General features: G+C 42.3%; 1 protein-coding gene across 2 annotated transcripts in view; it reads right to left on the reverse strand.

The window, feature by feature from the left end:
• The window catches only part of nbeaa (neurobeachin a), a 1,069,212-nt gene that overhangs the window by 124,253 nt on the left and 932,001 nt on the right, over window positions 1-12,958 (reverse strand). For both annotated transcript variants that reach the window (XM_041199054.1, XM_041199053.1), the window contains exon 46: window positions 8,101-8,220. In XM_041199054.1, the coding sequence (XP_041054988.1) occupies window positions 8,101-8,220 (120 nt within the window). The remainder of the gene's footprint in view (window positions 1-8,100; window positions 8,221-12,958) is intronic.

A 12,958-nucleotide genomic window follows, 5' to 3' on the forward strand; every position in this document is an offset into this window, starting at 1 on the left:
AATTTACCAGATTACATCGTTACAAGCATTAAGGCACTACAACGTGTAACATGATCAAAACAGATGACACTCTGCTTGAAATCTGACTCTATATAGGTTTTTCTAGGGTCACAGAGGTATAATAATGCAAAAATAAAATCACTACAGTCATGAAAGTAACCTATTAAATTTGATACCTCAGCTCTGTAATGTGTCAGGGATGTGATCTAGAAAAGACATTCTTAATTGTTAGGCATAAGATATTTTCCTCTAGCCTTCCTAAAAATGCTTTATTTACCACTATTATAATATTGTATCAAAGCACAGCTTGTTTAAATTAATGGAGGTAATATAATTGCATTATTAGTAAGAAAAGTATATTCCTTGGTATAGCTTTAGTTAAAATACAACTAAGATGAAGAAATAAGACAAAACTCCAGCTCAGGCACACATTCTGCACACAGTCTTATGTAATACCAACATGAGATTTTAATAACACAAGGCTGCTCAGTCTGCTGACTGTCCAAAATTCTAAGTTTGAAAGGAGGCTGGGGGTGGAAGAGATAAATAAAATGTAAGTAAAGTGTATTGAACAAGTATAAGTTATTGGATAGTGACACATCAGATTCTTTAGCCACACTTAAGGGATGTTAGCTAGTTGTTACTACTGAATTCATCAAACTGTACTTTTTTTTTACCACATCCTATGTAAAGTTTACATTCCACTGTTATCGCAACATAGTGTTATTATGGCTGCACAGTGAAATGAAATCCAAAACATACGTTTCCACTTTTCTAATGTAATTCACTGCATGCTTTTAAAAATACCATCTTTTCTAGCTCTTGATCCCTTAGCGTCCATTAATTCTGGAAATGGACTGACTAATCATTCAGAAACCCTCCCATTAACTGTATTAATTTACTCTGGTTTAATGGCATTTTGTCAAACTCGTGAGGCCTGCAAAGCCTTTTGAGAACACACAGTGGCTACTTTGAACAGTTTTTATTAAATAAAGAAAAGAAGTCTGGACAGTGATTCCTTTGCTTGTCACTACATTTTAAAAAATCAGTGTGAAGCCAACTGGACTAGCTAAGGTCTTTTCCGGGTGACTTGTTTCCTGAAAGGTCATCTTACTAACAGCCACTCTTTTCCCAGCTTGCTCTCATTACCACAGGAGGAGGCCAGGATTAATAAAGAAAGATTGTAAAACATAGATTCTTGACCAATTTTGAGGTCTGGAAGATCATATATCAAACATTTCTTTTGATCAGGATCCCAAATTACCTGTAAATCTAACACATATAATCATACAAAACATATGTGTATACATACATGCTTTAATGCATTTTTGTATGCAATGTTCTATTTTTCCACCCAAACTACATAGAGAACAGACAGACACAACTGACATTATTTTAAATGAGTTATGTTGAAATGCAACTTCACTGGGTCCAGGTTGGCTATAGTAAGAAAAAGTGGCTTAAAGGAACAAAAGCTGCATTTTAAAATAGTACTTGTCATTAATGGTTAATTAACTGCCCTGGGCAAAAATAACCAGCATTGGATTGAACCACAACAACATGACACATTGAGGACAAGTGCCATTCCTGCTGTGTTTTATTGTAGTGAGACAAACATTAAGTCAACATCAGCAGAACCATTATAATACTGTACCTCGCTCATTTGTATTCCACGTTATTAATGACAACCATGTTAATTAACTTTATTCAGTCACATTTCTTAGCCAACAATTTGGAGCAAAATCAAAGAGAGAATACAGCAAACATACCATATTCAAATTTATTTTTGCTGACTTCATGAGCAAAATTTCTGTCCCAATGTCAGGGTGAGTGCAGAGGCCAGTGGTGTGAAAATTCATACCAGCAGGCCATTTTCCCAGATGCGGGACTAGAGGGGCAGGTATCCAGTTAAGGGAAATGAATTGGCCTTAATCGGTCAGCAACAGAAGCCAACTGGGATTTTCCAGTTGCTGTACAGGTCCTCTGTGGCAGAACTAGGCCAACTGTCTGGAGACAGCCTCCCGAAGAGCAGTGCTCCAGGCAGGCTTCGAGCCCTTCACTGCCTGCCTGCTTCTGCTTTGGTTGTCTCAGCATCCCAGACTAACATCTGTATTCCACCAACATTTATATGGTTAGCACTAGTTAAACCAAACGTGACTGCTGATATGGTAGTCCTGATAATGAATACTTATAAATGGAAATAATCTAGAGGTAGGTCTTGAAGATTTCAATTGATGGAGCTGTGACTATTTCCTTTGCCAGCTGGTTCCACTGTGTGATTGTCCTTGGGGAGAAGGATTGTTTATACACTGTCTTGGAAACAAATGATCTTTGTAGTTTGTGTGGATGGCTACATCGAGTTTTATCATTACCTGAAGGCAGTAGGTACTTGGTCATGCCAATTCCCACCAGTCCATTCCATATTTTATACAACATGTTGTCTACTTTTCTCCCTCCTTTGTTGTTCATTCCAAATCTTTGATCAAGGCTGTTTTTATTTGTTCATGTGATGTGGGCGTCACTGCCTGGGCCAGCATTTATTGCCCATCCCTAATTGACCTTGAAAAGGTGGTGGTGAGTTGCCTTCTTGAACTGCTGCAGCCCATATATTGTAGGAACACCCACAATGCGGTTAGGAAGGGAATTCCAGGATTTTGACCCAGTGACAGTGAAGGAACGGCAATGTATTTCCAAGTCAAAAGTCAGGATTGTGTGTGACTTGGAGGGGGACTTGAAGATGGTGGTGTCCCCAAGCATACGTTGCCCTTGTCCTTCTAAATGGTGGAGGTCACGGGTTTGGAAGGTGCTGTTGAAGAAGGGTTGGTGAGTTGCTGCAGTGCATCTCGTAGATGGTACACACTGCTGTTACTGTGGGTTGATAGTGGATGCAGTGAATGCTGAAGGTGGTGGACGGGGTGCCAATCAAGTGGGCTGCTTCATCCTGGATGGTGTTGAGCTTCTTGGGTGTTGATGGAGCTGCACTCATCCAGGCAAGTGAAATAGCATACCAACACACTCCTGACTTGCGCCTTGTAGATGGTGAACAGGCTTAAGGGAGTCAGGAGGTGAATTACTGATCACAAAATTCCCAGCCTCAGTGATGGCAGTGCCATTGAACGTCGAAGCGAGATGGTTAAATTCTCTCTTGTTGGAGATGGTCATTGCCTGACACTTGTGTAGAGTGAATGTTACTTGCCACTTGTCAACCCAAGGATGAGTTTTGTTCAGGTCTTGCTGTATTTGGACTCGGACTGCTTCAGTATCTGAGGGGTTGCGAACGGTGCCAAACATTGTGTAATCATCTGCAAGCTTCCACATGTCTGACCATATGATGGAGGGGAGGTCATTGATGAAGCAGCTGTAGATAGTTGGGCCTAGGACACTACCCTGAGGAATTTCTGCAGTGATGTCCCGGGACTGAGATGACTGACCTCCAAAAACTACAACCATCTTTTTTTGTGCTAGGTATGACTTGAACTAGTGGAGAATTTCCCTCCTCATCCCTACCAATTCCCACTGGCTCCAGTTTTGCTAGGGCTCCTTGATGCCACATTCGGTCAAATGCTGCCTTGATGTCAAGGGCAGTCACTCTCATCTCACCTCTGGAGTTCAGCTCTTTTGTCCATGTTTGGACCAAGGCTGATGCCACATTTGGTCAAATGCTGCCTTGATGTCAAGGGCAGTCACTCTCATCTCACCTCTGGAGTTCAGCTCTTTTGTCCATGTTTGGACCAAGGCTGAAATGAGGTCAGGATCTAAGTGGCCCTAGCAGAACACAAACTGAACATCAATGAGCAGGTTATTGCTAAGCAAGCGCCGCTTGATAACACTGTCGATGACATTCTCCATCACTTTGCTGATGATTGAGAGTAGACTGATGGGATGGTAATTGACCAATTTTGATATGTCCTGCTTTTTATGGGCAGGACATATCAGGACAATTTTCCACATTGCTGGGTAGCTACCAGTGTTGTAGCTGTACTGGAACAGCTTGGCTAGAGGTGTGGCAAGTTCTGGAGCACAAGTCTTCAGTACTATTGCCGGAATATTGCAGGGCCCATAGCTTTTGCAGTATCCAGTGATTTCACACGTTTCTTGATATCACATGGAGTGAATCGAATTGCCTGAAGACTGGCATTTGTGATGCTGGGGACCTCAGTAGGAGGCAGAGATGGATCATCCTCTCAGCACTTCTTGCTGAAGATGGCTGCAAATGTTTCAGCCTTGTATTTTGTACTGATAAGTTGGGCTGCCCCCATCATTGAGGATGGGATATTTGTGGTGACTCCTCCTCCAGTTAGTTGTTTAATTGTCCACTACCATTCACGACTGAATGTAGCAGGATTGCAGAGCTTAGATCTCATCTGTTGGTTGTGGGATCACTCTGTCTATTGCATGCTGCTTCTGCTGTTTGGCATATAAGTAGTCCTACATTGTAGCTTTGTCAGGTTGACATATCATTTTTAGGTATGCCTGGTGTTGCTCCTGGCATGCCCTCCTGCACTCTTCATTAAACCAGGGTTGATCCGCGGCTTGATGGTAATGGTAGAGTGAGGGATATGCCGGGCCATAGGGTTGCAGTTTGTGGTTGTATACACTTCTGCTGCTGATGATGGCTCATAGGCTCATAGTGCCTCATGGTTGCCCAATTTTGAACTGCTGAAGTCCCAGTCTTTCATCCTTGAGGGTTTGGCCAGCTCGGACAGTAGTGGCGCTACCAAGCCACTCTTGGTGATGGACGTTGAAGTCGCCACCCAGAGCACATTCTGTGCCCTCACAACCCTCAGCGCTTCCTACAAGTGTTCAACATGGAGGAGTACTGATTCATTATCTGAGGTGGGGGGATGGTAGGTGGTAACCAGCAGGAGGTTTCCTTGACAAAAATAAAAAGCACGTGGAAATACTCAGCAGGTCTGGCAGCATCTGTGGAGAGAAACACAGTTAACGTTTCGAGTCCGTATGACTCTTCAACAGAACTAAGGAAAAATAGAAAAGAGGTGAAATAGAAGCTGGTTTTACAAAGGGAGGGGTGGCGGTGGCAGGAGGAGGAGGTGGGACAGGTAGAGCTGGATAGATGGCCAGTGATAGGTGGAGATAACCAAAAGATATCATAGACAAATGGACAAAGAGGTGTGAAACTGAGGCCCTATCTGGTGAACATCAAAGTTCCCATGGCACTGTTTCAAAGATTAAAGCAGTGGATTCCTCCCTGGTGTGCTGTCCAACACTGAAAAAGATAAAAGCAAAAAACTGCGGATGCTGGAAATCCAAAACAAAAATAAAAATACCTGGAAAAACTCAGCAGGTCTGGCAGCATCTGCAGAGAGGAACACAGTTAACATTTCGAGTCTGTATGACTTCAACAGAACTAAGTAAAAATAGAAAAGAGGTGAAATATGCTCTGGTTTAAGGGGGGGGGGGAGGGTAGAACTGGATAGAGGGCCAGTGGTAGGTGGAGATAACCAAAAGATGTCATAGACAAAAGGACAAAGAGGTGTTGAAGGTGGTCCTTTTGTCTATGACATCTTTTGGTTATCTCCACCTACCACTGGCCCTTTATCCAGCTCTACCCTCCCCCCACCCCCCTTAAACCAGCCCATATTTCACCTCTTTTCTATTTTTACTTAGTTCTGTTGAAGAGTCATACGGACACGAAACGTTAACTGTGTTCCTCTCTGCAGATGCTGCCAGACCTGCTGAGTTTTTCCAGGTATTTTTATTTTTGTTTTGGATTTCCAGCATCCGCAGCTTTTTGCTTTTATCTTTTTCAGTGTTGGACAGCACACCAGGGAGATATCCACAGCTTTAATCTTTGAAACAGTGCCGTGGGAACTTTGATGTTCACCAGATAGGGCCTCAGTTTCACACCTCTTTGTCCATTTGTCTATGATATCTTTTGGTTATCTCCACCTATCACTGGCCATCTCTCCAGCTCTACCTGTCCCACCACCCCCCTTAAACCAGCTTATATTTCACCTCTTTTCAATTTTTCCTTAGTTCTGTTGAAGTGTCATATAGACTCGAAACATTAACTGTGTTCCTCTCCACAGATGCTGCCAGACCTGCTGAGTTTTTTCCAAGTATTTTTACTTTTGTTTTGGATTTCCTGCATCCGCAGTTTTTTGCTTTTATCTGGAGGTTTCCTTGCCTGTGTGTGACCTGATGCCATGGTGCTTCATGGCGTCCAGAGTCCATGTTGAGGAATCCTAGGGCAACTCCCTCTCGACTGTATACCATGCCACCATTGGTGGGTCTGTCCTGTTGGTGGGACAGGGCAAACCAAGGAGTGGTGCTGGTGGTGTCCGGGGTATTGTCTGTAAGGTATATTTCCTGACTATTTCAGGCTGTTGCTTGACTAGTCTGTGGGACAGCTCTCCCAATTTTAGCTCAAGCCCCCAGGTGTTAGTAAAGAGGACTTTGCAGGGTTGACAGGGCTGGGTGTGCTGTTGTCATTTCCAGTGCCTAGGACGGTGCCGGATCGTGCCTGTGAGTTCATTATAGCAGTTTGGTACAATTGAGTGGCTTGTTAGGCCATTTAAGAGTCAACTCCCTAAAGAACATTAGTGAACCAGATGGGTTTTTATGACAATTGACAGTGCTTTTGTGGTTACCATTAGGCTAGCTTTTTTAATTTATTAATTCAATTTTATTAATTGAATTTAAATTCAACCAGACACCATGATGGGATTTGAACCTGTGTCTACAAAGCATTAGCCTGGGCTTCTGGATTACTGGTCCAGTGACATTGTCACGACACCACCGCCTCTCCCTACACCGGGCTATTTCCCAGACTGATTTGTACAGGATGTTGCCCGACAAGGATCCTACACACAACTTGCATATTCCAGGATTGGAACAAATGATCTTTGATTCCTGCCCAGAAATCCAAGAATCCTGTTGCCTGATCATAGCTGTTGCCCTGTGGAATGCGTTCCCCTCATTGATGGTGACACGGCTGCCTTGGTCATTTTTTAGTCTAAAAGTTTTAGAAGCTACAGAGACGGAGCCTCAAGATGAAGTCGTCTACTTCCCTCTCTCCTACCTAACATGGCAGGCTGCAGCTCCCTCTGAGCTACAGGACCTCCTAATGGCCCTTCAGCTTCAAGAGCCTGCCTACTATCTTTAACTGGACGGCGAGCCCACCCTCGGGCCATTAACTGGCCAACTCTGGGATATCACTGCTGTGGGGTGATTGTTCCCCATACAGTTGCATTTGACCTTGACATCGAGATCCTGACATGAAACCCAAAATCCTGCTTCATATTTCAAGCTGAACTACGAAAATTGTAACATCCGTGATTAAACAACAACGGTGAAAAACTAGGGTTGCAGAGTTTAAAAGTTAAAATATCAGCTGAAAACCTCACTTAGAAAAAAAGCTGTTAAATATATTTCTACGGTACAATGAGACAGCTATTACCTAAAGTTGGTGTCAATCCAAACCTTCACATCAAGCAAAACTGTGCACTGTAATTCAGGTGTAAAGCCACTTGAAGCAGTCAGACTGCTTTATATCGGCCTTATTTTTATTTGAATTCAGGAAGGCTAATTTCTGTAAGCTGGTTCCCACATAATGACTTAAAATCTCTTTCCCTATCTTAGCAGCAGACCAATTTATTTAAGTCTCTGAGTCTATTGCTGTGCTAAGGAAACCAGAAAAAGTAGTAAGAACACCAAAAGCTGGTTGGCAGAAAGCAGTTCCCTTAAATATGGATTAAAGTAAGAGGAATATAAAAGCAGTATCAGAAAGAGGCATGAAACCACTGACATGAGGTGGTCTAAGGCTATATGGAATTTTTACTCATTGCTATTTAACTGCAGTTAAAATGAATCTAAATTTAAAATGTTCCCTGGCAGTCCATTCTTATACTTCATTTCTAATGTTTACATTGAGATGATAGCGATGTTGACTCTTCCAACATTAAAATTTAATGTGCATGCATATCTATCAATACATGCATAAGCTCCATTATCACTGAATAAAAAGTGAGGCAGAGACATCCAGTAAACTCATCTGTTAAAACCTGAGTTACCCAAATATGATGAAGTACATGTAGCGCAACAGCCTCAACGTACTTTAATACAGTCAGAAACACTTACTTTTACATCTGAGGTGTCTCTCTGACAGTTCCTCCATGATTTTGCTACAGAGGAGAATGTTCGCTCTGGATAATCAAATTTTCCTTCATTTGCATTAAGGAAAAATGTGGTAAATGGCTCCTAAAAATAAAACCAAACAGTTGAATTTATTTGACAATGATATTGTGGAAGTCTGATCAATAAGTGAGCACTTCTGAGGCAGAAGAAAGATCACATCTCATCTGAACAATTTTAAAAAAGACACGCCAGAACTGCCCAAAATATTAACTTAAATTATTCATATATATAAAAAAATATATATATTCCAATAACAAGATTATCATATTAGCTTTCAATTTCAAACAACTCCAATGTTGGTCTGCAATTTGGGGAAGATCAGATCACACAACAAATGCACGTATTTCATGGCTCAAATGGACTGGAAGAAATGTTCGGTATAAAAGCTCTCTTTTCCCTAGTGGTAATCAAATAAGACTGCAGAAGGTAAGGTGCTCAACTTGCACACAAAGTCTAATTGCAGCTTCACCAGTGATGTAGTAAAGATTAGAATCATTTTTACAAGAGCAAAATATACTGTATTTGCTCTACTGAAGCTGTCTCCTTTACATTGAGAGACCAAACTCAGATTAGGTGGCTGCTTTGTGGAACACCTCTGTTCATTGCACAAGTGTGACCCCGAGGTTCCAGTCACCTGTCGTTATAATTCTCCACCCCAATCCCAGTCTGACCTTGATCTCATGTACCATTCCAATGAAGCTTGAGGAATAGCACCTCTGCTTTTGTACAGGCACTTCATTGCCTTCAGCACTTAACATCGAGTTCAACAATTTCAGATCATAAACTCAGTCCTCATTGCTTTTCTGGATGGCAGCTGTAGGTGATGATTCTGCTTTTCCCACTTACTCTTCCTCTAGCCACATCTTTTGTTTTTTTTTTGTCCCATTATCATGGACTTTTGCTTTGCACCATCATTCCTTTTGCCATTTAAACTCTCTTGCCTTCCACCCTATCACAGACCCTCACTTTTATTCTTTCCTCCCTTACACCCCTCCCACACTCTACTTAGATTTCTAAGAAGTCCAGTTCTGACAAGGGGTCAGTGACCTGAAACATCAACTGTTTCAGAACATATAAATTCAGACATATCAGTGTGACCTAGCACTGGAGCGTGACTTAAACAGGTTGGGAGCGTGACTTAAACAGGTTGCTAGAAGTTTGCTGAGGTGAGGGAGTTTGGTGACGAGGGGAGGCAGTGCTCCTTTGCTTTTTCTAACTTTTTCACCCTGTAGGAATTTGTTCTTGCTCTACTGCAAGGGAAGAAGCTAGCTGGTTGCTGATTATCTGGTAAGTATCTGGTGAGTGGTTAAGGTCTATTCTATTTTTAAGTTTTAAAATAGTACAAGAACTGGTGGTAAGATTAATAAAATACATAAAAGAAAATAAATAATTGAATAAAATAAATAAATAATTGAAATACATAAGGATGGCAGGACAAGTGGTATGTCATGACTGCAGCATGTGGGAGTTCCTGTATACCAGTGTGATCCAGGGCAAACAAGTCTGCAGTAAATGTCTGCAGCTTGAGGAGATTTGGCTCAGAATCACTGAGCTGGAGGCTGAGTTGCAGATACTGCAATACATCAGGGAGGGAAAATTACCTGGATGCTTGGTACCAGGAGGTGGTCACACCCCTTAGAATGAGGTCTTCTGGTTTGGAAGGTGGTTAGGGACAGGAGGGTGTGAATACAGCTGAGGCAGGTAAGGGGACCCAGAGGGCAGGAGTGTCAGCCTCTGCAATTGTCCAACAGGTTTGAGGTTCTTTCAGCTTGTTTGGATGAGTGCGGCTGCAGAGTGAATAAGCTGACTGACAATGGCACTGTATATAGGAAGCCATTCAAGTGGGACGAGTAAAAAGGAATGTAGAGGTGACAGGGGACAGTATAGCGAGGAGGATTGACATTGTTCTCTGCAGCAATGAACGAGAGTCTAAACGGTTGTGATGCATGCCCGATGCCAAGGTTCGGGACATTTGCTCAGGGCTGGAGAGGAACTAACAGTGGAAGGGGAGGATCAAGTTATTGTGGTCCATGTAGGTACCGACAACATAGGCAGGACAAGAAAGGAGGTTCTGCAGAGTCAGTATGAGGAGCTAGGCACCAAATTAAAAAGCAGACCCTCAAAGGTACTAATCTCTGGATTATTACCTGAGCCACATGCAAACTGACATAAAGCAAATAAGATTAGTGAAATGAATGCATGGTTCAAAGACTGGTATGGGAGAAGTGGTTTCCGGTTCGTGGGGCACAGGCACCAGCACTTGGGAAAGTGCGGCTGTACTGTTGGGATGGTCTACACCTGAACCGTGTTGGGCTAGTGTTCTAGCGAGTAGCAAAACTAGGGAAGTAGAGGGTTTTAAACTAAATAGTTGGGGCAAGGGATCAAATTTGGGAAGATGTGGTAAACCAAACAGCAGAGACAAGGCAAGAGACAAAGGTACTAATATGGGCAATTAGGGATAGATAACAAATGTTGGTCTAATCAGCAATGCCCATATACCATGAATGACTTTCCCCTCCAACCAGCAAGCCATCCTATTTCTCCCCTCTTAGTGCTGCATTGGCTTCCTACCTTTATCATTGCTGTTGCTCCAGTTTGAGTTTTGCATACTGTAACAGCATCCTTTCACCTCGAAAGAGCTGCTACTTCATTGTTCAAAGGTATTCAAAATTGGAGCAGCAGCAACAGAAGGTGGAATCCCCAGAGCTGTATTGATGTGGGAGCCAACAATAGTGCTGATTTTTATCTGTAAACTCAAGTGCATGATCTGGGATCTTAAATGCTGACTGTCTATGTTAAACATGGGTGGCTGTAATGTATGCCATTTTCTCCTATTTGATTCATATCTTTCCAATCTCTTCAGCTGTATATTGTCGCTGATTTATGATTGTGAAATTTGAAGCAGTAACTACAAGAATTGTTACATATAAACAAATGGAGCAGGAAATATAATCTGACTGACAAAGCAGGCCTTAAAAGCAACATTATTTAATATATCCCAGCAGTGAATTGTAGGTCTTTGAAGGACAGAGGTAGTTTTATTACAGACCTCAAAGTGTACAATTAGTTTGCTAAATTGTTCAGTTTAATAAGAAGCACAAATTTTCATCAACAGAAGTACTTCTGAAAACACTCCAAAATTCTTCATTTACGCAGTTGCACAGTTTTTACGTATGTGCCCATAAACACGAACTGAAATTTTAACCAGCTGCCTGAGAAAAAATAAATATTTTCTTGATGAAATATTTTATTTTGTTTTCTGGCAGAAATGAAACTACAGATGCTGCTGCTTGCAGCTTGTACATAAGAAATATGAACAGGAGTAGGCTATGCAACCCCTTGGGCCTGCTCTGATCCAGGCCTCAACTCCATTTTCTTACCTGTTCCCGTAACTCTTAACTCCTCTATAGTTCAAAAACCTATCAGTCTCAACCTCGAATATATTCATTGACTCAGCCTCCACAGCTCCCTGGAGTCGAGAATTCCAAAGATCCACGACCCTCTGAGAGAAGTGGTGCCTCATCTCCATCTTAAATGGGCAACCCTTCATTCTGAAACTATGCGCCCAAGTTCTAGATCCCCCCACGACGAGAAATATCTTCTCAATGTCTACCCTGTCAAGCCCCCTCTGAACTTTATATATTTGAATAAGATCACCTCTCATTGTTCTAAACTCCAATGAGCACAGGCACAACCCTGAAGCCTTTACACTCCAGGGCTCAAGTACAAAAATCAAAGCTGACATTCCAGTGCAGTACTGAGGAAGCACTACACTGTTGGAGGTTCCATCCTTCAGATGAGACAATAAACCGAGGCCCCCATTTGCCTACTCAGGTGTGTGTAGAAGACCCCATGGCACTATTTTGAAGAAGAGTAGGGAAGTTATCCCTGGTGTATTAACCATCATTTGCCCCTTTATCAACACCAGATTAAGCAGATTATCTGGTCATTATCACATTCTGTGGGAATTTGTTGGGAGCATTTTGACTAACACATTTCCTATACTGCAACAGTGTCTGCACTTCAAAAGGTACTTCATTGGCTGTAAATCATTTTGAGAGGTGGTTGTGAAAAGTGCTATATAAATGCAAACTTTCTTTTTTCTATTTTTCATTCCTCGTAAGACAACCTCTTCATCCCAGACATCAACCTAGTGAACCTGCTCTGAACTGCCTCCGATGCAAGAATATCCCTCCTTAAATAAGGACATCTAACCCAAAGACCTGGCTGAAAGAAGGGCAGGACTGGGCGTTAAATATTCCTGGATTTAGGAGAGACGGGAAATGAAGAAAAGGTGGGGGGGGCGGGTGGTGGCAGGATTGATTAAGGATGGCATTACAGTTCTGGAGAAAGAAGATCAAGGACAGAGGGGTCAAGGACGGACTCTCTCTGGCTAGATGAAAGGAATGAACATTTGTCTGGTGTGTCATACAGACCACCAACTAGGGGAAGGGATGTAGAGAAACAAATTTGCAAAGAAGTTACAGAAAGGTGCAAGAATTATAGAACAATCATACTTGGGGACTTCAATTATCCAAATATAGACTGGGATAGGAATAATGCAAAGGGACATGAAGGGTGAGTGTTCCTGGAGTGTGTTCAAGATAATTTCTGTGCCAGTATGTTTCCGGTCCTACAAGAGGGCAGGCACTGTTGGATCTGGTTCTGGGGAATGAGTTGGCCCAAGTGGATCAAATAACAGTAGGAGAGAATTTAGGGGGCAGTGACAATTGTATCATAAGGTTTAGGTTGGCCTTGAAGAAGAACAAGGAGCAATCCAGAGCAGGGATAATTAATTGGG

This window comes from Carcharodon carcharias, chromosome 11 (assembly GCF_017639515.1).
Source record: "Carcharodon carcharias isolate sCarCar2 chromosome 11, sCarCar2.pri, whole genome shotgun sequence".
Classification (NCBI taxonomy): Eukaryota; Metazoa; Chordata; class Chondrichthyes; order Lamniformes; family Lamnidae; genus Carcharodon; species Carcharodon carcharias.